The 26,524-nt window shown below is 37.4% G+C and overlaps 1 protein-coding gene across 1 annotated transcript in view; it reads left to right on the forward strand.

The window, feature by feature from the left end:
• The window catches only part of LOC126092286 (uncharacterized), a 144,871-nt gene extending 135,872 nt beyond the window's left edge, over positions 1 to 8,999 (forward strand). The window contains exon 4 of the mRNA XM_049907807.1: positions 8,022 to 8,999. Within this exon, the coding sequence (XP_049763764.1) occupies positions 8,022 to 8,026 (5 nt within the window). The 3' untranslated portion in view covers positions 8,027 to 8,999. The remainder of the gene's footprint in view (positions 1 to 8,021) is intronic.
• The last annotated feature ends 17,525 nt before the right edge of the window (positions 9,000 to 26,524 follow it).

A 26,524-nucleotide genomic window follows, 5' to 3' on the forward strand; every position in this document is an offset into this window, starting at 1 on the left:
AACATAAGCTGAAATGTTATATACAGAGCAATTATGTAAACAGACCAGTCCGCATAGCCCTGCGTGTTTGTGTGCCACTTCTGGGATTTGGGGTGGTGTGACAACCTTGGATCAAATCCATCTGGCAGATTAACAACAATGGTAGGTTTGCTGGCAGGTCTGGATGTGGACTTTAGGTGGCTTCCCACATCTGACTACATGTCCCACCTCAGTTTCATAATTCCAACATTTAGAAAACATTCACCATCTGACTACATGTCCCACCTCAGTTTCATAATTCCAACATTTAGAAAACATTCACATGCTTTCACAGGAGATAGGCTAGATGCAGACAGTCGCAGGTATACGAATTCTGTCCTGAGAGAAAAAGGAGTGTCAAACATTGCCAAATCCAATAATAAACATGCTGACCTCATGAAGATATGGGATAAAGGCCAGGAAAAAGATAGACATTATATAAACAAAAAACTGAACAAGATAAGTTTCATCGTAATGCAAAGTAACCGTATCTCATATAATAATCATAGAACTGTGTGATTTTGAACTGCTCTGTCAGTATCAAAATATGATATAGTATTTCATGGAAACTATGAAGATATCCTTCAGACTACAGGAAAATATCTTTAAATTAATTTTGAGGTAGACCAGAGAAAATCAAAGAAAATCGTAGAGGCAGCTGTTACGAGAAACGAAAATTCTACAGCATATTAGAAAATTTAATTATTATACAAGAAAAACTGAAAAGTTGTGATCCTTGTGCTTCTGGCAGTGAATCTATGCACAACTACTATTCAAGGCACACACATAACGTGCATATGCAGCAGACACACACAGCACTATTTCGAAAAGGCATACTTGAGCCTAGCATTAAACTGTATAATGCACTACTGAGATACACACAAATAATAATGGACAAATTCAAGTAATCTGTATAAGATTAATTGGTTGAGATATGTTTCCATGCTGCATTTGGGTATTTCCAGTAACAAAACTGTACCACTATTTGATATTATATGCATGATGGTATATCTGTAAATGGTTCTCAACAGTACAGAGCTTTTTAACATTGTTTCTTGTTGGAAAAAATGTTCAGTGTAAGAAATGTAGGTGCACTGAAGACACAACAGACACAATTCTGTTGACAAAAATGACATTAGACTTACTTCAGTATTTTCTTTTATGAATAAAACAGTTTAGACCACATTGTTATTCAACTGTTTCTGGCCAAATAAGGCCACCTTCAAATGGAAAGCAACAATAAATTTGAATGGTTTGAAAGTTACCACCCGTTTGCTTATCTACCTAAATAAAGATAACCAATCTTAACTGCTTCTTTCAGCCCTCCATCAAGTCCTCTAATTTAAAACAATTGCGTCATACCATCCTTGAGACAAGAATGATTATTTTAAATAGAAGTCACAGGTCCTTCTAACAGCTGTAAAGACCCAGCATTCATTCACAATGTTGTTGAACTGTAGGGAAATCAATAGCAGAAGATAGGCAACTTTTTATATTAACTTAGAAAATTATGGCAGACTAACTGTTAAAAGGGCTTTGTGATATATATTAAAAGCAACAGGGTTTTATGAATCTTCCTTAACACTCTGAGGACTGGGCAGCTATGGTGTGGCTCAACTGGTTTATACTGCACATTTTTGCAGTTATTCTGAATTTTATTTATATGGTGCTACTGGCACTTAGATCAATTTACTGCATTTCAAAGATGGGTCCTTCATCTATACATAGCTGCCAAGGAACATAGACGCCCATTAGTGAAAACTTTTTTATGCTGAAATGAAAATGTGTTGTTTTCACAACAACATAATGTTTTTCGTCTTTACTTCACTAACTAGAGATAAGATTAGAATTTGTTGGTACTAAAAACAAAACTGTTTGAAAGTATGGCTTCCTTTACTTGATTACATTTGCTTTTGTATGAAAAATATTGAAGCATTCTGGAAAACAAAAGTCTTACATCACACTCTCCGCAATAGTAACTGGTACCTCTCCTTGCCATTTTGCCAATTCTTGCCTTGGTTCTTTCAGCACAAACTTTGCACCTCCTCTGAGGCCATTTGGACTTTACTGAAGCTAGAGTCAATTTAGGGTAAAGTCTTCCACTGGGTGTATTTACCACCTTTGTTTTGAAAGCGTCTGCCAATTCATAATGAATTCAACTAGATATTTGTTAGTAGGCTTCAACTTTTTGTATAATACATACAAATTTCTCACCACCACTTTATTTGCATCCTCTCAAAAGGGTATAGCCATTAGCTGGTCACTGTGGTCTACACCAACCGTTTTTTTATTGTACTCCAAAATACAACCAGGTTTCATTTTCTCGGTAATTCCTAAATTTGTTCTAACACTGACTTTAGATGCTGTCATTTTGTGTTTTGTTGTCAAAATAAATACATACGTACTGTCTTTCCATACATACCTACTGTCTTTCCATCTTCCAAACAGCATATGGTCTTGTCTACAAAATGGAAGTCTCCCCCCCCCCCCTTCCCCCGTCTCTGGGCTATTAGATCTTTAGCTAGTCCTTTTTTCACTGTTGTACCCACTGCCTTAGTTTTGTTTTTCCACAAATTATCAAGTAGATCAGGGCTAGTGTAAAATCAATCCATGGCCTTTACCATAGTAACTTTCATACAGTCTGTTTACTACATGCAAAATGCCATCATTAGCATTTACCTGACTACCATAACATATTTCACAATTCAAATTGCATCAACTTTCACTTAACATAAAAAATTATGCCATACATGTTAGGCCTATTTTTCAAAAATACCCTGAAACTAAATCTATGCAAAAAGGGCAAATTCCTTTATTTATAGTGAGATTTTCTCCTGGTTTGTGTGCTCATTCACTTTTTGCCACATATATATCAAACATGGGTCTCACCATATGAACAGGATTGTGCCCTTCTTGACCTTTTGAAATAAACATTCCACTATCTACGTGATGTAGCATTTGCAGAACTTATAGAAAATGATCTCTTGATAAACTCCTTCCTGCAAAGTACCGGTAGGTCTGTAATATGGGATTCGTAGACCTATAGTTTCTTAACTTCGGTTTTGTAACAGGGCACATACACTATGTGATCAAAAGTATCTCAACATCAGGATGAAAATGGCTTACAGGTTTGTGGTGCCCTCCATTGGTAATACTGGAATTCAGTATGATGTTGGCCCACCCTTAGCCTTGATGACAGCTTCCACTCTCACAGGCCTACATTCAGTCAGGTCCTGGAAGGTTTCTTGCGGAATGGCAGCCCATTCTTCATGGAGTGCTGCACTGAGGAGAGGTATCGATGTCGGTCAGTGAGGCCTGGCTCGAAGTCGATGTTCCGAAACATCCCAAGGGTATTCTATAGGATTCATGTCAGGACTCTGTGCAGGCCAGTCCATTACAGGGATGTTGTCATCGTGTAACTACTCTGCCACAGGCAGTGCATTATGAACAGGTGCTTGATTGTGTTGAAGGATGCAATTGCCATCTCCGAACTGCTCTTCAACAAGGGAAGCAAGAAGGTGCTTAAAACATCAATGAAGGCCTGTGCTGTGATAGTGCCACGCAAAACAACAAGGGGTGCAAGCCCCCTCCATTCAAAAACACGACCACACCATAACTCCACCACCTCCGAATTTTACTGTTGGCACTACACATGCTGGCAGATGACATTCACTGGGCATTTGCCATACCCACCCTGCCATCGGATCACCACATTGTGTACCGCGATTTGTCACTCCACATAACATTTTTCCACTGTTCAATCATTCAACGTTTATGCTCCTTACACCAAGCGAGGTGTCATTTGGCATTTACCGGCATGATGTGTGGCTTATGAGCAGCCGCTCGATTGTGAAATCCAAGTTTTCTCACCTCCCGCCTAACTGTCATAGTACTTGCAGTGGATCCTGATGCAGTTTGGATTTCCTGTGTGATGGTCTGGATAGATGTCTGCCTATTACACATTATATAACCGTCTTCAACTGGGCGGTCTATGTCAGTCAACAGACGTGGTCGGCCTGTAGGCTTTTGTGCTGTATGTGTCCCTTCACGTTTCCACTTCACTATCACATCAGAAACAGTGGACCTAGGGATGTTTAGGAGTGCGGAAATCTCGCGTACAGATTTATGACACAAGTGACACCCAATCACCTGACCACGTTTGAAGTCTGTAAGTTCTGCGGAGCACCCCATTCTGCTCTCTCAGCACCCCATTCTGCTCTCTCACAATGTCTATTGACTACTGAGGTTGCTGATATGGAATACCTGGCAGCAGGTAGCAGCACAATGCACCTAATATGAAAAATGTAAGTTTTTGGGGGTGTCCAGATACTTTTGATCACGTGGTGTATGTAAAATCGCACCAAAAACTTATACAGTTGACTAAGTTTCACAGTACTCCACTAATGCCAAATTGAGTATGGCATCAGGTTCCCTGTTGCAGTTAACTTGTCAATAGTGGTTCTAGCTTAGTGGTTTGTCTCTCTTTTATCATCTCCAACAGTTCTTCATCAAAGAAGTAGGCGAAAAAATTAAACACAGAAAAGTTTTTGTCAATTTGAAATTGAATTGCATGCAGTTCTTCAAAAACTGGAAGCTGCAGAGTGATAGTGTCATCATCTGTCCGCTGCCCAGTTGAAAGAGGCTGATTGATAGGTTGAGACAGAGGGACCTAGAAAACATCATTCTTGTGAAACATAACTAGCTCTTTACTCAGACAAAATGTTGAGTGCTATTGTCAAGGGATTTCAAATTCATTACATATTTCTAGATTTCCAGATGGCTTTTGACACTGCACCTCCCAAGCGTTTAGTACTCAAATTGCATGTTTATGGAACATCATTTCAGTTTTGTGATTGGATTCGTGATTTCCTGTTAGAGGGGTCACAGTTTGTGGTAACTGATGGAAAATCATTGAGTAAAACAGAAGTCCCCAAGGTAATGTTATAGGCCCTCTGCTGTACCTTAAACAACTTAAAAGACAATCTGAGCAGCTGTCTTAGGTTGTTTGCAGATGAACTGTCGTTTATCATATATTAAAATCATTATAAGGTCAATACAAATTGCAAAATGATTTAGAGAAGATATCAGTACAGTGCAAAAATTGGCAATTGACCCTAAATAATGAAAAATGTGAGGTCATCCACAAGAGTGCTAAAGGTAATCCATTAAACTTTGGTTACATGATAAATCAGTCACATCTATGGCCATAAATTCAAAAATACCTAGGAATTACAATTGTTAACAACTTAAATTGGAAAAAACACATAGGAAATGTTGTGGGGAAGGTGAAACCAAAGACTGTGTTTTAGTGGCAGAACTCTTAGATACCTACTCTAGGCTTGTTTCTCCTCTTTTGGAGTACTGCTGCACGGTGTGGGATACTTACCAGGTAGGATTAATAGAGTATATCGAGAAAGTTCAAAGAAGAACAGAACGTTTTGTATTATAGAGAGGTAGGGGAGAGTGTCACCGACATGATACAAGATTTGGGGTGGACATCATTGAACAAACGCATTTTTCATTGCGTTGGAATCTTCTCATGAAATTTCAATCCTCAGCTATCTCCTCCAAATGGGAAAATATTTTGTTAACGCCGACCTACACAGGGACAAATGATCATCATAATAAAATAAGGGAAATCAGAGCTCCTACGGAAAGATATAGGTGTTTCATTTTTCTGTGCACTGTTCAGGGTTGGAATATTAGAGAATTATTGTAAAGGTGGTTTGACGAACCTTTTGCCAGGCACTTAAGTGTGATTTATACAGTATTCATGTAGATGAAAATAATGTAGCTGTAGAACCCTGATACAGCATCAACATCAGCAGTTTCATCTTGAGGGCTCACCGACACTTCATCATCAGAAATTCCTTCTTCTTCTAAAACATAAATCATAAAAAATTAGCTTTGTTGAGTTCAACTGACAGTACATACAGTTACAGAAAAAATATAGTGAAACACATAGCTTACCATCACTGCCTTCAAAACCAGAAATTTGTTCATCAAGCTCAGAACCACTATTGTCCAACAAAAACTCTGTCTCATCATCATGTACGGCCGCCTTGAAGACAAAGTGTGAAGCCGACAATGGAGGCAACAATTGAGGCATTATGCTCTGCTTGTGACCTTGTGAATCGCTGTGTGTGGCAACAAGATGAATCGGCATGCCACGAAACAAGTAACTTTCCTTTCTCGCCAAAATGAGGGGCAGGTGCTGACAACTGTATTCTTTCATGGTAGTGTAAATGTAGTATAATACCTTTACACAGACAACAGACATAAAACAAATGTTGGAATAAATTTACAAAGCTGAGAAATAGTTGATGTAGGTTCTGTGTTGCTCAACTTTTGGAGTAAATTCATATGACATAGGGGGTACATTGCTCGTCTCCAAAGTGTTAATAAATAAACATCTTATCTTGCAAATACACTTCTCAGATTTTCTGCTGGATCGTATTGTGTAAATCACACAATATTTCATCAATGCAACTGCTCGACATCTTCAGGTGGTAATAGTTGCTGCTGCCATTGCTGCAAGGTGCCTTGCAGCAGTGGCAGCAGCAACTACTGCCACCTGAAGATGTCAAGCGGTTGTATCAATGAACTATTGTGTGATTTACACAGTAACATTTGGCAGCAAACCTGAGAAGTGTATTTGCAACTGATCCACTGGGAAAGCATGAAAACTCACAATATTTTGTCTGGTTTACACTTGGACAAGTAGGGGCTAAGCTAGCCTCCGTAACACCCTTAGACATTCCTAGCCCTTCTAGACAGCTGGTAAAACAAGTCTTTTAGCGAATAGTGTTACTGGCTTCCATGTTTAAATAAACTATACAAAGTTTCCTTCAATGCTGTACCTTCGACAGTGAGCACTGGCGTCTCTCTGCTCTCCAGCAGCCCAGGCGGAACTGTCACCTGTTTCCTTCTGGCTAATTCCAACTCATCGAGCTACAATCCGCGTTGCCTGACTCCAGCTCAAAACCAACTTCCCTCATTGGCTTCACAGCTCTTGTACCACAACATATATTTTTGTCCTCTTCCCTCTTTTGATTGGTTGTCATAGTTACACCCTTCCCTCCTATCCCACTGCTTTGCATGCTCCTCCCGGATGAATTTCCCAGTATAACTGTGGTCCGGAACCACAGCTATCACTGTTAACAGGAAAGTAACACTTGGCAGTTGCCGACACACATCCGTCATGTGTCTGAGAAATAGCCTCACAGTTCCCAGAGCTGCTATGGTTCCATAACTACCCCAGCTGTCACATAGGTACGGTGACAAATACATGTGAGAATAAGTTAAATCTGCTGTGTCGAGCATTCCCAGAGTACTTGCCCCTGAGCGTGAGGATGTCTGGCCTCCCTGCTTCCCAAGGATGCAGTACTACATTTCTCTTACTTGCTATTTTGCCAGAACCCGTTATCCAGGGGGAGATTCCCTTTGCGTCCAAGGTAGCTGGCTTCTCACTTTCCAGTGTGACCAGCATGGAACTTAATTATATTTCTAGACCAAAGACTAGAGTAGACTAGATGAGTGGTCACAGATTACAAGGACACCACCTGATAACACCAGTGGTAGCAGCCGTCCTCTTTTTAGATCTGAAGATAACATGATTTGACAGAAATCGGTGATAACAGTTAAATAAAAAAAGGATGTAGAACATGATTCAGCAGAAATCGGTGCTAACTGTTAAATAAAAACAAGATGTAGACTGTGTTCTTCATAAAATAAAATGAAATCATTATTTCTCCTGTTACACAATGCCAACTTAATTTATTGCCTAACATGTACTGACACAACTAAAACAATATTTCATTGATATCAGTGCCATCTCTGTGCCAGTTTGATATATTCTCACCGTAATATTGTACATATATTTTTACATGTTTGTAATACAGCAATTTAAAGTTCTTTGAACTGTAAAATTCAAGAATTAAAAGTACTTTCTAACTTCCAGTTATACTACTATTTGTTACTAAAATTGTTTTCTTCTATTGCAGTTTAAGATGGGACACCCGGCAGCTGCTTCACGCTTCGGGGGATAGACGCACTTCATTTTCTGCATCATTCTTTCATAGCTCTTGCATTAATGTTCTTGTCAGTAGTGTTCTTACAAGGCCTGTGTTACGCTCCTGAACAAGAAAAGCTTATGTCATTCCTAAAGAAGAAGTAGTAATTTGGACTGGAATTTTGATACTTTACTCATTGAATTAATCTTTTTACTTTTCATATTAGTGCAAACAGAATTGACATTATACACTCATGTAAGAATTTCCTCAGAAATAAAGTATTTTTTGAACATGAGCCCAAGGTATACAGAATTACACCATGATCAGATTGAATAAAGGTGCATTAGTTTTGACCTTTAACATATTTAGAGAGGAGTGAAATGTAATATAATGTTACACCTCTTTCTTTCCCCCATCAAGTTCAGCATTTTTTGTCTCAATAACCCACATATTGTAAATTTTATAACTTTTAACAGGCACTGAAGTATTTTTTAAATGCCATACACAGCAAAACATAAATGTAAACTTGCAAAATATTTTTGAGAAGTTTTTCCTACTTATTTTTGCATCTCATAATCATACAATTATTTCTTCCACTGCAAAAAAATGTCACTGTTAAAATGTTAGGGATATGGCTGCTTTTGTATCCAATCAGAAAAAGCATAGCTGACAAAATGTAATAATTATACAATGCAGCTACTTTAATTGATGGTACCAAAAAAGGAAACAAATTTGATGAAGTATGAAATAAGTACTCACAATTTTTGCTTCTCAATAACACCAGACACAACAAAGAAAAAGTAGCCAGTCCTGCTCTATATGCGAATGTATAGTTCATGTGCTTGCTAACATTTTAATTAGTGTTGTTCAACAAACTGTGTTAAAACTGGTAATTGTAAAGCAGTAGAATAATTGGCTAACTATGGCATGTATAAATTGGAGAAATAAATAAACTGAGATGTAGATTGATTTATACTTTATCATCAAATAAAAATGAAATATAAACCTGTGAAAGTAGACTACTTACCTAATACACAAACACTAGTTGATAGCAATACTGAAAATTAAATGTGGGTTGTAAGTTTTGAGCTTTACACACCTTCAAGAAGTAAAAGGCTCATAGAGAATGAAAGAGAAATATAATTAGTTTTTACAAAAACAATCAGATAAAAACATTTTTGGTACAAATAACTTATTGGTACTGGTTTTCAAAATATCCATCTCATAAGTTAATAGACATTTTGCATGTCTCTGAACCAATTCCATGACATGTGTACCACAAAACTAACTGTGCGGGAATGTTATTACATATTTCTTCCCCCGCACATGTCACATGTAAACAACACTTATCATCAGGATCCTGCAATAACGTTGCTTGAATTCCACGTAATATACACTGAAGCACGAAAGAAACTGGCATAGTCATGCATATTCAAATACAGAGATATGTAAACATGTAAAATATGGCAGTGTGGTCGGCAATGCCTGTATAAGATAACAAGTGTCTGTTATATCAGTTACTGCTGCTACAGTAGCAGCTTATCAAGATGTGAGTGAGTTTGAATGTGGTGTTATAGTTGGCGCATGAGCGATGGGACATAGGAATCCCAGAGATAGCAATGAAGTGGGGATTTTCCATATAAGCATTTCATGAGTGTACTGTGAATATCAGGAATCCAGTAAAACATCAAATCACTGACATTGTTGCGGCCAGAAAAAGATCCTGCAAGAACGGGACCAATGACGACCGAAGAGAATCGTTCAGCATGCGCAATCAACAAGTGTCAGCGTGCAAACCATTCAACGAAACATCATCAATATGGGCTTTTGGAGCTGAAGGCCCACTCGTGTACCCTTGATGACTGCACGACAAAACGCTTTATGCCTCGCCTGGGCATGTCAACACCAACATTGGACTGCTGATGACTGGAAACATGTTGCCTAGTCAGACAAGTCTTGTTCCAAATTTTATCGCGTGGATGGTGGTGGAGACTCTTTAATGGTGCGGGGCATGTGCGTTGGAGTGATATGGGACCCCTGATACGTCTAGATACGAATCTGGCAGGTGACGCGTACATAAGCATCCTATCTGATACCTGCATCCATTCATGTCCATTGTGCATTCCGATGGACTTGGCCAATTCCAGAAGGACAATGCAGCACCTCACATGACCAGAATTGCTACAGAATGGCTCTAGGAATCTCTTGTGAGTTTAAACACTTCTGCTAGCCAACAAACTCCCCAGACACAAAAATTATTGAGCATATCTGGGATGTCTTGCAACGTGTTGTTCAGAAGAATCTCCACCCCCTTGTACTCTTGAGGATTTATGGATGGCCCTGCAGGATTCATGGTATCAATTACCTCCAGGACTACTTCAGACATTAGTTGAGTCCATGTCATGTCATGCTGCAGCACTTCTATGTGTTCACAGGGGCCGTACAAGATATTATGCAGGTGTACCAGTTTCTTCGGCCCTTCAGTGTATTATCCCTCATATGCCAAAACCAGAACTATGCAAAAATGATATTCTGTCTTATGTGCACAGGCAAGTTTCATTTTTCATAATCTTTGTTATGGCAAAGCATCACGTGTTGCTGTGAGAGAATAAGAAAAAATGTAAGGTCCAATATCACAAAAGTTTAAAAGAAGCAGATTTTCTAATGTCATAACACATGTGGCACAGTCATGATTTTGGTATATTGTTGACTCCTACTGTATGAACAGCTGATATGTTAGATTCATGCTTTTGCCCCGCCATTGAATGCCTTTAAATTGTTGTGCAAGCATATATGTGTTACATATATCATGACTAATTTTCTTATGAGCAATAACAATAGTTTATTTTTTCATTACTTACATCTCTTTATGGGTATCGATGCGCATGAGAGCACTTCAGCTGTTCACTTGTGTGTTCAGCTCATTACAAATGAAAATACAAAGACAGTAGATTGGATTCATATAACAGTGAGTGCAGGCCATGCTACTTGCTGTGTATCAGAATAAAGGCACACTTGTGAGTGTTACTTCAGATGATGCAGACCACTGTATCAAGATATAAAATGCTTTCAAGACTGCTGAAAGTTCATACCAATTATGTCAATTTATTGCAAATCCCATCAAAAAGAGAACAAAAGCTCGCTCAACAACGAATACACAAAACACCCTATGGCTTTTCACTAGGATAAGGAAAGTGTTTGCCTTGATTTTATTATGTCTGCCTTAGCTGAAACAAGAGATATTGTGAGAAGTATTACTTCAAAATGCTATGATATAATGATAAACAGAGATGTGAAGGCAGTGGTAACATTAAACACTGGCAGTGTGTGGTGATGATAGTATAGGGAAGCATAGGTCAAGTTCTCCATTCACTGAATCATGCGTTTGTTGACAGAAGTCATCAAAAAGGTATCTTCATTCAAACTTGTACATTTTGGTAATGTATGGCAACTATAAAGCAAAACGTAAAAAGGAAAGTTTCTAACCAGCATCCTTTCAAAAGATAAGCTAATATGGTAGCACCTTGATAATTCAGCATGCTCGGGGATCTGTTGGTGCTGGATTATCAAATATCTTGTATTATCAAGGTCATTTTCAAAAATCTGGTTTAGTTTTGATGAACAAAAACAAGTAATTCTTAATTTTTGGTGGATGTCGCACATTTGCCATCTGCCATTTTAAGCACACTTTTGTTCCGTTTGGAGCACATATTCACTGTGCATACAAACTCTTTAGTAAGCTGTAGTCTGACAGTCATGCCAGTAGCTGAATAGTAACTGTAGCAGTAGACGACATGCTGCAGACCAGAAACCAGACCTCCAACTCCCTCAATGGTCACTTCCCAACATCCCTGGCCATGCTTTTGGGAGCTAGCCTGCATTTTTTCTATGCTCCCTTCCCGATCTGCGTCTCCTTGAGGTGCTTCTACTAACTAAGATGTACAAAGCCTGATACTGGACACCCAGTTCGTCCTCGTGGTATCAGCAATTGGAATATAGCATGCATTGTAGTGCAGTGTGTGCCAGGGTTTACCAGGCTGAATTATTACCATTCTATTCCCAGCCGTTTTGGCACCCTTCGCTGCCAAGCGCACCATTGAAGCGGGTTTCCCACACTGCCAGACAATGTTGAACAAAGGTTGTAAGCCACCACAGTGCGCCCGGTCCAGACCCTCCTTGATTAAGAGATATTAGTTTGTTTTGAATGTTACTGTAGTCATTAGCTTTTGGGTTACTATGTTAGAACCAGCCCATGCAGCTCTTCCAGCACGCCCCGTTGTGTATTGCCATTTTTAACTAGCACACCACTTAGGCATGTGCACCCTTTAGGTGTATAGAAGGAAACATAAATCGTTCCTTCAAGCTTATCTTGGTGAGAATATAATTACTCAGTGAGGCAGACAATTGTTACTAATGAGGCATTGTGCCAAAAGGTTCTGATGTTTCTCAAAGGGCATCCAACCTGTGTTGCCAGTTCCCCTGAGAAAACTTCTGATGTGTGCCAGAGGTACAACTTAAGATTCTTTAAATCAAAGAAATATGAGTGTCATAAATATTTCACATTTAATTTTCTGACAGGAGAAGAAGCTGGTGAAGCAAGAAGATTATGACAAACATTTACAGACAAGAGATGTGGCTCAAAAGAAATGCAATGAAGGCAAAATGCAACCACATAGCAATTTAATGTACTGACTATAAGCTTACATCTATGTTGAACACTTCAAAAGGTTCTTGTGGCCTACCCGAGACTATCAGCAGTATATAATTTAACCATATATTACTTGGGACATCAAGATAGCACTTGTTACTAGCAGAATCACTCACAAACAGAAAAGAGAGCCAGTGGCAATCGCTACATGTGTGAAAATAATGTAGATCAACAGGAAACTGTTACCTTTGCTTCAGTGTGTATCAGTTTGTGCAAGTGTACCATGTGCCAGTATACCACCCTGGAGGATGAACACCAACTTCTTGAAGTTAATGGAGGAATCCTGCTCCTTTCATTGTCTGGAATATGTTGTACCATAGTTTCCTCCACTTAAAAAGTGAGTGGAAGAGCGTGCAAAAAATTCCAGTGCACATTTCACTTTAACTGAAATAAAGCTGTTTCAGTGTTTTATAAAACAGATTTTGAAGGAGTAACCTTGTAAAAAGGGGTGACCTTTGCCACATCTGTCTGCTTCAAGGCAGTCCTGATACCAACAGAAAAACTCTGCTGACAATGCAGAGATGATTCCAAGCAAGTATGATGAATATGACAGCACTTTGCTGAGTGATGAAAATGGGTGGAATGAGATGATTGGAGTGTACTTTCATTGAGGTTAAAAGAATTATGAGAATTCAATTTTTGGTTGTTGGCTGAATCTTTTGCTTGAAGTCACTCTAGATTTTTCGAACTACAAAGAAATTGAAACTAGCACTCAGGACACGTTAATGTTTGGTATGTATGTGAAAATCCAACAAGTCTTTCTCATGCAAGTTTACAAGACACCCAAAGGGGAGAGTATGGTTGTATCCCCTATCCTAAAATTTTTAAGTGCCCAAACAATAAATCAAATGTAAAACAATTCCTTAACCTGCCACCATTGGTTTTTAAAATGCTGTCAAATATTCAGTCTGTATCTCAAAGCTACTAAAACACATATTCATCATTTTGGCACAAATTGGACAATTATATATACGGTGAAGATGTGGTAAGGCCTGTATGTCTGACTGTATGTATGAAGTGAATTACTTTAGTGGAAGGCATAGCGTATAGCAGATAGAATGCGCAGTCAACAAGCACTTGAACAAGCCTGAATCTGTTTCTGAACTTTCAGACAATGATCTCCTTTGGAGCTGACTAATATGAAACATGCACGGATACAGTGTGCTGGATGACTACATTTCCTGGCACTGCAGCCTGATTCCATTAAGTTGTAGAGCTAGCACAATGCTGTTATTCACAATGTGCAGCCATTCCAGTTATTAATTACAGTTACTAGTTTTTACACTATGAACAATCATTAACACAAGTCTACAGGCCAGCATGCACAGTTACAGTGGCAAATAACTTGTTCTATTGTGGCATAAAACAATGTTCCAATTTATACAAAAATATCACAGGTCTCTATTTTCATGATATAGCTCAAATTCACCAAAGTCCTTTGGTAATCTGTTAAAGATGATTATAATTTGGTGGTTCATTTACTTTTAATGCAATACCAGAATGAAAACTAGTCACATATACAGTATCAGAACACTTAAAATGGTAATTTGAATAATAAATTTAAGTAAAATTTGGTCTAAACAAGAATCTCAAATTTCCTAGTGCTACATGTCACCTGGTGAACTTACTGAAAATAAGATGAAATTAACTAGTCACATATACAGAATCAGAACACTTAAAATGGTAATATGAATAATAAATTTAAGTAAAATTTGGTCTGAACAAGAACCTCAAATTTCCTAGTGCTACATATCACCTGGTAAACTTACTGAAAATAAGATGACATTAAGTGAAAAAAATGGTTACTTTTGGGTATAGAAAAACATAACAGATGGAAAGAAGCTCCCTACTTTATCACAGCTTCTCTTTAATTATTTTTCTTATCACCTCATTCCTTAGTTTATCCTTTTTAGTTAGCTCTGTTCTGCTCATTTTAAATTGCAACTCACAACGTGTATCCTGGCTTTTCTTCATTACCCATTTCGTATGTGTCTGGGTCAGAGCATAATATACTAGGAACAATGCTCGTTTATGGTTTTGGAAGTACACTGTTGCTCCAGACCAAGCTTCTTACACTGCTTGACTTCCCCTTCCACTACTCTCCTTATCATTCCTCCCACTGTCTTCTTTTACACTCCCCAGTTACTTGAAGCTTTCCTTTCTTTAGTACTTGCTCTTCAATACTTAAGCTGCTACTCTTATCTTATTCTTCATTCACACTATCACTTAACCCTTCTGTGTGGGAAATTTCAATCCGTAATTTCCCCCCCATACACTTGGCCTTTCTTGTAAGTTTTCGTCACCATTTCCCCACGATCATCAGCAAACCCCATTGCTTTATTTTCATCGCTTATTCACACTGCCACTCCTGCCATTATCTCATCCGTAACACAGATGAAAAGTAAAGGGAATAGTGCACTCTTTTGCTGTAGCCTATGTTTTCTGATCTAACTGGTCATCTCTTATCTTCTCCCACTTTCACACAATTCACACGCCATTCACGCATTTCCTTTATTCTTCTCAGCCTGTTTTCCAATTCCCTTTGGCTGAAGGGTTTCCCAAATCTTGCTTCTCTTCACGTTATCATAAGACTTCTCAGTATCTAGGAACCCCATTATTACATCCTTACCACATTTGTAGTCTCTCTCTTGGAGCTGCCAAATACTAAAAGTTAGACCCACTGTGGACCTTGCTGGCCTAAATGCATACTGCTCGTCTTAGTCATCCTAGTATATTCTGGAACCTCTTTTTCCAGACTCTTCCCAAAATACCTTTGAAGCATGACACAGCAAAGAATTTGCCTATAATTTTGGTACAGTTTCCTGCATTCCTCCTCAAATTTTGGCACTATGATTCACTTTTTCAGGTCCTCACATGCCCTTTCTTCCCATACTGTTCTCACAACTTGATCGAGCCATTGCACTCCAACAATGTCAGATGCTCTCACCACCATCACACTTACATCATCCAGTCGAAGGACTTTTTCTCCATTCATGGATTTTATCACTCCCTCTACTTCTGTCCAAGTTAACTCCATCTTGGCACTGCCTGCAAGAACCCAGAAATATTTTTAAACACGAAAAGTTCTCAGAACATATGGAATGCAATTAAAACACAATTTTTTTTGTAATGTAAAAATGTTTGTTTGTAGACCTCATTCGACTGTTTTTGTGGCAATCTGTGGTTCATTCAGACCTCATTACAGTAGAGAGACATATGTAGAGCAGTTTGTAGGCTTTTTCAGGAAGTGGTTAGGAGAACACAAACACTCACTCGCTACCTGGGAAGTGAGCACTCATGGTAAAAGAGGGCAATCAGACATCATTATGTAGTGCAGACGAAGTGCAAACCGTGCACTGTCTTCAGAGGAATGGCCATTTGTTATGTTTGCTGTAGGCTTAGATGCGGTACATACTTACAGCACAGTGCTTAAGATAAATCTCTTTGTGGAGTAGACAGCTAGGAAATGGGAACACTGCTCATATCTCTTGGCCGTCACCTTTAACGAGGAGAACAGAGCACAATTTTGTATAATATTAAGATATACCATACAAATTTGAGATTAGGTCAAGGACTTTCTGAAGTTAAATGAAGAGTATGATCAGGACCAGTTTAAGGCCCAAGCGACACAAACGACCAAGCTGAGAAGCACAATTTGTAGACACTGTGTATAACTATTAGCAGTGACAACTGACGTGATTGAAAGCGTAAGAGGGTAAAAGGGGAGGGGGGGCAAATGACAGACCGCTTGTGTAGAAAAATGTTCTCAAACCGGCACTGAGCATAATGTCTTTTTACTTCCCTTATCAGCATATCCAATCCCAAAGAAAGCAGGTGTTGACAGATGTGAAAATTACCGAACTATCAGTTTAATAAGTCACAGCTGCAACATACAACACGAACTCTTTACAGACGGATGGGGTAGAAGCTGACCTCTGGGAAGATTAGTTTGGATTCTGTAAACCTACATTTCTAGCATTTGTAGATTTATAGAAAGCTTTTGACAATGTTCACTGGAATACTCTCTTTCAAATTATGAAGGTGGCAGGGGTAAAATACAGGGAGCGAAAGGCTATTTACAATTTGTACAGAAACCAGATGGCAGTTATAAGAGTCGAGGGACATGAAAGGGAAGCAGTGGTTGGGAAGGGAGTGAGACAGGGTTGTAGCCTCTCCCCGATGTTATTCAATGTGTATGTTGAGCAAGCAGTAAAGGAAGCTAAAGAAAAGTTCGGAGTAGGTATTAAAATCCATGGAGAAGAAATAAAAACTTGAGGTTCGCCGATGACATTGTAATTCTTTCAGAGACAGCAAAGGACTTGGAAGAGCAGTTGAACGGAATGGACAGTGTCTTGAAAGGAGGGTATAAGATGAACATCAACAAAAGCAAAACGAGGATAATGGAATGTAGTCGAATTAAGTCGGGTGATGCTGATGGAATTGGATTAGGAAATGAGACATTTAAAGGAGTAAAGGAGTTTTGCTATTTGGGGAGCAAAATAACTGATGATGGTCGAAGTAGAGAGGATATAAAATGTAGACTGGCACTGGCAAGGAAAGCGTTTCTGAAGAAGAGAAATTTGTTAACATCGAGTATTGATTTAAGTGTCAGGAAGTCGTTTGTGAAAGTATTTGTATGGAGTGTAGCCATGTATGGAAGTGAAACATGGACGATAAATAGTTTGGACAAGAAGAGAATAGAAGCTTTCGAAATGTGGTGCTACACAGAAGAATGCTGAAGATTAGATGGGTAGATCACATAACTAATGAGGAGGTATTGAATAGAATTGGGGAGGAGTTTGTGGCACAACTTGACTAGAAGAAGGGATCGGTTGGTAGGACATGTTCTGAGGCATCAAAGGACCACCAATTTAGTACTGGCGGGTAGCGTGGAGGGTAAAAATCGTAGAGGGAGACCAAGAGATGAATACACTAAGCAGATTCAGAAGGATGTAGGCTGCAGTAGGTACTGGGATATGAAGAAGCTTGCACAGGATAAAGTAGTATGGAGAGTTGTGTCAAACCAGTCTCAGGATTGAAGACCACAACAACAACATCAGCAGATGCTGACAATGTGGAAACTGAGCTGCTATTAGAACTTGTAGACAAGCAGTATGATAGGCGTTGCATGATAAGTTTCATGACAAATTAGTTTTGTATATTTTTATAAAATTCTCCTCAACATAAATTTCCACAACTTTACAAGTTTGCAGCTACAATGTCAAAGTTTGTATCAACATAATTGTGTGTCAGCAACTTTTTTCCACACTGAAGAAAATGAAATGTATCCACAGAAGCTCACCGATAGACTTCCACCCGAAAGCTTGCCTTTGAATTAGCGGTGCATAGAAAATTGTACCAGATATTGATGATTTAGTTAAAAGTAAAATGTGTGATATCCATTCTGTACGTTTAATGCATAAATGAAGTGTCCATGGGGTACAAGTTGATGTCAATTAAATTTCGTCTGAAAATAGCAATAGGAATACCGTGTTTCATACTTCACTGCTCCATGTTCTTTGCTTCATCAGAATATCAAAAGAAATACAAGTTTAATTTCATAGTCATTTCTCATCAATGCAACTGTCTTAGAAAATTAATTTGCCACTAAATGGATTAATGAGCCACCATGATGCGATACATCTCTGTAGAACATAACATTAGCAGCTGCAGAATTAGACTTGTTGACAACACATTCCCTTTGGGTTTACCTTTTTCCATTTCAACCTTCCCCTACCCTTCCCTTCCCCCTCACTTCTTGCCATTAGCCAACTGGTTCCTCATTGCAGCAGTGTGAGTGCGAGCCAGTTCATAGATGTACCATACACTGGAGAACACACCTGATTTGTACCATGGTCTTAAGTCATGCAGTCATTGCAACAAATCTAGCAATTTTAGGTCCCACTAACTGTGACGCATGATTCAGGTTTTTCAGCCACAAAACAGACTGACAGTCATGCAAGCAATGTTGCAATATGCAGTAAAGATATTAATAATATTGTGATCTCTGGAAATGTTGCTTGATATTTAAGATATTGCCCATTCATTATCACACGGTAACAAATACAAGTCAATCAATTTTGCACTTTCACTTTTATCCAAAGATGCAGATGCATATCTCCATGGTACTCTTGTGAACTTGTTGCGTTATCAAGTTATTACGTCTACAAGGATAGATGAAGCACAATATAATACTGTTATTAATTATCTTTGGGTGATAAAAAAATCTTTACTTTGTGAAAATTAATAGTAAAAATGTCTTGTGTATGTATAATACACCAGGGGACTCTTACAACCAGAGAAGATTTTACCACACAGTAAGTCATACATGCATCAAGATCAAGTTTGCTTGAAATTACTTCACACACACACACACACACACACACACACACACACACACACACACACACTTTCATGTATGTAGACAAGTGTTTGTTTCTTAAACCACATTTTATTTATAAATGGTACAACAATGGTGGAAGTAGGCATTTTCAATACTGTGAACTTATTTCAAGCCATACTTTTGTTCGAACGACACACTTTACAACAATTACAAACTACAATTTGGAACAAGGAATAAAAATTGAGAAAAAATGGTATTTCTCAAGCAACATTAATACTCAGGGTACATATGTGAAAATTTCAGAGTATTAAACCTCTGTTACAACAAATCTAAAATGTGTATGAACAATCAACATTTAACACAAATGGCATATAATCTCATTTATAACATAAACGTGCACAGTGCAATACTTATACACCTATTTTGAACCAGTCTGTATACAACAGTAATGAGAGTTGGATGGAATTCCTGTTTCAATTAGAGGCCAGAGAATATAAAAATTAAAATGCAACTTCTTCATTTTATTTACAACATTTTAAGTGCACTTATTAGAAGTTACTGCACCACTACTTTTTAACAATTTCTTTTATGTCATCTGTGCCTCTTATGATTTACAGTAGTAAAAAGTCCGCAGAAAAATTACACAGTGGTTTCTGGAATAAAATATGCTGAGTATTACCGTTTCTTGAGACTTTTCACAATCATACATCAGTTTGCTCAAGAAAAAATGAGTCTCACTGCAATGCAGTGAATATAATGAAGGCACAATTCCATTATAAACAAAATTCATTGTAATCTTGAAAAACATGGTTCCGACAGATTGCAACTGCGAAAACGTTATGTACACTATAAATTTAACATACGGCTATACAGAAATATTTTTTAAAAAAAAGTATGGATATCTCCAACAAGAGATAATAAAACAAGGAAACAAATACACAGAAGATGTTAATCAACAGGCAATGCATCACTATTCGTTTATTCAGTTCTCTATCACTATGCAACAGGAACTAACAACAATTAGTTTTCTAACAACTAAGACACATTTTTAAAGTCTGGTAGTCCAGACCAACAGTCTTGCTTCCAGTTCACAAATTAAAATATTTCTCGGACTAGTGCAAATGATTCAGCAGGAACTGCAAGGTGAGAAGTATTTGTAATTTGGAAAACAATAAACTATTTGACAATGAAATTTTCGAACTGAGAGTATAATGAATTATTTGCTCAAAGTTGAGGAAAAGAGTGATGTCAATATAACACTCACATCATTAACTTTAATAATTTTTCTCATATAACATAAACAACAATTCCAAAAATGAAAGGCAGTAAGTGACATATAAGTATCACATAAGTTAATTGTTCCATATATGCTTTGTTTCGTTGTTTTGAATATTTGACATTGAATATATCTACAATTTAATTTTTATCATCAGGTTACAACTTCCCACTACAAAATGTAATATCTGACTTCAACAATTAAAATATGACTTAATCATAGATCCAGGATAATTTTCTCTCTCCAAATACAAACATCAGGAATTTTAGCCCAGGTGTGTAAATATAAGTTTCTGAAAATGTTGAACACTTGGCACAATATGAATAAGAAAGAAAACATTTTCAGTTGCTAGTGCTTAATATAATATTAGTGTGCTTTGTATGCCACATCATTTGTGCTTCCTCTCTGGGGTCATTAAACAGTAGTTTATGAGTGTTAATCTAAAAAATAGAGGGCTGTAGGCCAATAGCACACTAATCACTACTTTTCTTTTCCACACTTTACACATATTGTCACAAACACCTCTTTTGCATCTTTTGTTCACATCAAATGGAACGACACACAGTTGTTGGCATATAAAACAAGTCTTCTAAAAAGAAAAAGCACAGAAATGATAAGGCTATAAAATGATACAAGATGATCTAAATGGTTCACACAGAACCAGACAAACATGACAAAGCAAGCAACAGATAGAGTAAACCTGTCGTAACAAATCAAAATACCAAGAATGGCAAGATGCAAAATACTGTGTGCAATAAAAACAAAGCTAACATATCAGTTTTCTATTCAGCTTTTATGCTAGCTCTGAGTGTTACCCTGAAGTACTGATGTAATACTGCACTTACAGCACATAATGTTCTTGGGAAACCTGTACTTGTTTCATGCTGGAGATTCATTCATGTAAAAACTATCATGCTATCATTACAAGGCAACATTGCATAAGATTACAAAGACAAATAACAGCATAATATAAAAATAAATAAATAAATAAAGTGAATAAATAATATTCGCAGAGAAGGCTGAAAAGAAGAAATGCTCAAATGAATGTAAGACAAAACATCATGAATTCGTGAAGATATTTTGGGAGGATAAAATGCAGAAACTCTCAATCGAATACTAAGTTTAAACACAGTCCTTAAAAGGGCAAAATGAAGAAAGAAAAAAACACACAAATAAGATATCAATAAAATCAACAATTCAGTGTTTCTCTACTGTTTGGTGTGTCTCCTGCCACTCACAGTCTAGGATGGATTTCATATTAAATTTCCAGTCAGTCCTAGTCTTCTGCTAGAGAAGGTGGAAACACACGGCTCTGTAATCTAGCACCAGCCATCTTTTGTTTGCTCTGGTGTCTGCTGTTGCCTGGTATGTATATATTTCTGTTATCGTATTTGCGAGAGGTTAACAATTACATTGCATGATTTGTCATTTGCTTGTTTGATTACCATAAGTGTTACACAAACTTTTACACAAGATTATTTTAAACAACTATTCAAAGTTAAGTATATATTACTTTCTTACAAGGCAACAGAGTTAGAGGTATTACGTATACAAAAATGAACTGACATTTGTCTAATTGAGGGCCAATCTATGGAAAAATTGTAATGGTACTCTGTGTACTCTCTGCCACAAACTGAGAACTAGATTTAAAAAATAATCCCACATCTCTTCAGAAGGGGTAAATAATGAATGCAGAAATAAAGAACAATTTCTGTCTGTCTGAAGAATAATGAGCTGTGTCTGCTATTTTTCATGGTCAAACAAATAGGAATAAGGTGCCATTACGTGATAAGTACCACATAAGCACCTTGAGAGGCAAGAGTTGGATGTAAGCATTAAAAACACACACATGCATACTAAGAGAAAGAAAGAAAGAAGACATCACAAATGTGACACAAATGGAGAACTGACTTTTCATAGAATGCGTGTTTGATTGTGCAGTAAAATATTCTGGCTCTTATTCTGCATGCAAGCAAATTTTCCACAACTCACAATCTGAGTTAAAGACGGCATTTCGTCGTGCATGTAACACAGTTGTTTGAAGTTTCATTCAACAGACACATTATACAGAGGCTGACAATTTTTAAAAAAATAGTCTGAAGATTGTTCGATGAACCCGTTGCCAAGCACTTACATGTGAATTATAGAGAACTCACACAGATGTCGATAGTCCTCATGTCTCATGGATACTTTTCACATAACTACTTGTCTCTTGTGAAGAATGCCACATCAGTTTATGAACAATGAATTTTAAAAAAAAAAACTTTTATTCTTGATAGCACAATAATATATAGCAGACTGAGGGAAATACATACAACTATGTTTTCATCTGTACAAATTACTACTGGAAATGAAACTGAAATGAGCATGTGGTAATACTGGCAGGGAGATCCCGTCTGAGGTTGTTCGTCCGCCTGGTGTAGGTCTTTCTATGTGACATCACTTTGGCAATTTGCATGTCTCTGTTAAAAAGATGAGATGAAATGATTAGAATAACAGGAACACCCAGGCCTTGAGTGAAGAAAATCTCTCACCTGGACAGGAATCAAACCCAGGACACTCACAACAGAGCATGAGCTGTGGACACAAATTACTTATGAACACAATAAAGTAATTGTCTGAATTTTTTTTCAAGTGATTAACTGTTGCTGACAATGATTCAAAATTAAAACCTGTAATATATTAGAACTATGTGCTGATCTAGAGAACTTCAATCAAGTCTTCCCATTATTACACACTGACTGGCTCACAACTTCAACTGCCATCCATTCCTGTCTACAATGTCCAAAAGACATAACTGGTCCCAAATATTATAAGAATGTCAAAAAACTCAGACACGAGACGGTAGGGCATTCAAGTAGGTAAAAATGTCATATGATAAAAAAATTAGGTAAGAAAGTAAAACTGAAGAAGTGCAACATATGGAAAATGTTATTTGACTGCAAAGTTAATGTAATGAAACTCCATAACATTATAACGAGTCAAGTGATGAATATGGCCAGAAAGTGAGGAGCAAATTCCAGATGATAGAGGCTACAGGATCATATTCTTAAAAGAGAATAATGGTGGAGCAAGACAAGTAAATTATGCAAATCAGTCAGTACAGAGCAAAGCTGCTGTGTTAAGCACCTGGCAAGAGGTGTGAGTAACAAAATATGTCACCACATAAACATGGCTATTACAGAGTGGCTAGTGCAGGAGCATGCAAAACTTTGTCCACAAACACCTGCACTTACATTGATACAACTGCAAATACATAATTGGAACTGTAGCCTAGCTGCTTACAATTAAACACTACATTACTTTATATATATATATATATATATATATATATATATATATATATTTAAAAAGAAAGATGATGGGACTTACCAAACAAAAGCGCTGGCAGGTCGATAGACACACAGACAAACACAAACATACACACAAAATCTAGCTAGATTTTGTGTGTATGTTTGTGTTTGTCTGTGTGTCTATCGACCTGCCAGCGCTTTTGTTTGGTAAGTCCCATCATCTTTCTTTTTAAATATATTTTTCCCACGTGGAACGTTTCCCTCTATTAAAGGGGGGGGGTCTGAAAGATATATAAATTTAGAATATTTCAGAATCTGATTAATGAAATTAGATATCGCAGAATGTAAAATAACTCCTGTTGAAAAGTGTTCACTGCTCTAAACTTGTTTTATTTGTGTAATAACGTCAGTAAGAATGGAAATATGTGCTTTTACAAAATCACTTTTCATTGTATAAAGGAATTGCAGTACTTCTGATATCTGGGGCACTGTATCAAGAAACTTTGTTCACACTCCACATTGTTGTTTATCTACAGGAAAGAGGAAAAAGTAATACTGCTGGCATATGTGGCTATCCTGTAAGCATCAACACTGCCTTATCATCATCATCATCATCATCATTATTATAATTATTACTACTACTTACTAATGTTTGTGGATAAATTAAATTCCCACATGTGCAGAACTATTTGAAAGTACATAAAATCAAAAGTGTGTTCTGAAAGCGGTTGAACTTTTACGTTACTGCAGTGAACACCAATGGAAACAGAATTTGCAAAAATGTGCTGTCAGTTTCCAGAATGAATTGTTCAATCTGCAGCAGTGTATGCACCATTTTGAAACTTCCACACACATGGTTGGACGGATCAGTAAGGTAACATCATTGCCCGCTAAAAATAAGGTTGTGGGTTAAAGTACCAATCTGGCACACTGCTTTAATCTGCCTATCAGTTGCCACAATATGCAATACAGTGAAAAAGTTCATTCATATGAATTGTCAACAGGATGCCATCCAGAGAGGAAAGACACCAAAAATATATGAAATACATAAAATATCACACAATTAGCAGAATCATAGCATAATTCAAAAAAGAAAACATAATCCTGGATTTATAAGCCAACACTGATCACAGTAATAATTCAAACTAAAGGCAACAGTTCAGTAAAATACACATCTTTCATTACTTCCATATTGTGAGTTTGCAGTCTTCTTTTAATAGTTATGGCCCATTCAGGAATTTAATGAATTTTTGTAAAACTACTGTGGAAGCAAAATAAAAACTTGAGATGTTTTTAGAAAGGCTGACACATTATCTGTTCCTTAATACTACTTGAGTCAGTTTTTTGCCCAAATTACTGTTTGATATTGAATTGGAACACCATACAAATAATAGTAATAAACAGCCTTCCTGTGGGAAAACAGAAAATATTTCTACTTTTGTGTGTGTGTGTGTGTGTGTGTGTGTGTGTGTGTTGTAAAACTGTTCCTGCATAGCTAGTGTAACAGTAGAACCTCTCCAATATATTACTATCCATAATCATTTCAATAGGTACCACAATGAAAAAACTTTGTTTCATGACTGTCACAGACAGAGACTTAATCTGATCACAAACAATCATTTTAACAATTACTATCTAGCAGACACTTATGACACAGTAGAACATGGAACATACACAATAGGATGTAACAGAGTAAACCATCAAATACACTTAACAGGATCAAAACACAACAGTTTTATATACACTAAAGTAGCAATATTGCCAAAATGGTCACAGCATTATTTTCTTCTGTCTTCCTCCTGCATTTTACTATCTATGAATAAGTTCTGTGCGGGACAGGTAACAACTAAATGTTCAAGACTTTATTTCACACTTCCATATGTCACATGATTCACAGATGCTAATCTCCTTTTGCCTAATCATAAATATCTCTGTTTATCAGGTCACCGACACCAACTAGTATTTACTTAAAAAAAAAAAAAAAAAAACACATGGAAATATTACGCCATGCACATAGTTTCTATCTAAGAAAATGATTTCTTCATGTCTTTCTTGCAGTCAATGCAACCCACGGTCTCCCCCTCCCACCTCCCTCTCTCTCCAGCAACCTTCCAATGAATTTACAAGCACTATCCAGAAAGTAACCTCCAGTTTTTAAGTACCCTGGCGGGAAGTACTGATACAAACTGAATAGACACTACAAGGACATGTAGCTTAGAGCAAATGCCACATTGCTTTTTGTTCAACTCTAGTAGACATTCAAAATGAGAACTGTAATTGAAAATCTCACACGTGCTGACATTCAATTCACAAATTGCGCTGTACAGAGACTGATTGCGATAAATGATGGTGCTGTACATAAATGGCGAATGTTCATTACAATGGCAGAAGTGGCCAGTGGTCATCTACTGCAGTCAGCAATGAATTAGGATAGAAAATTGATGTAAAAATCTGGGAAAACTGGCATTTCATTTTTTGCATGAAACAGTGACTAAATATTTATTAGAGTACCTCAAGGCTTGTGCTGTTTGGATTCTAAAAGTTGTCTGAGAACAACATAACTCAATGACTGATTACTTCTGTGGCCTTCATTTGATATAATGTTGAAGGAGAAGGCCTACTGCACAGAACTGTGACTGCTGACAAGGCATGGGTTTCCTATGTTAACAAAAACAAAACAACAATCAAACCAGTGACATCATACTGTCTCACTCAACAAACCAAAATAGTTAGGAAGTTTAGGGCTACGATTATTTTCTGAAATGTGAAAGGCATCTTCTTTTCAGATTTTGTAGAATATGGAAAAATAATCAATTCTGAAGCATGCTGTGATACATTAAGGAAACTGAGAAGAGCCGTCAGATGGTGCGGTCC

Source organism: Schistocerca cancellata, chromosome 1, assembly GCF_023864275.1.
Source record: "Schistocerca cancellata isolate TAMUIC-IGC-003103 chromosome 1, iqSchCanc2.1, whole genome shotgun sequence".
In the NCBI taxonomy this organism is placed as follows: Eukaryota; Metazoa; Arthropoda; class Insecta; order Orthoptera; family Acrididae; genus Schistocerca; species Schistocerca cancellata.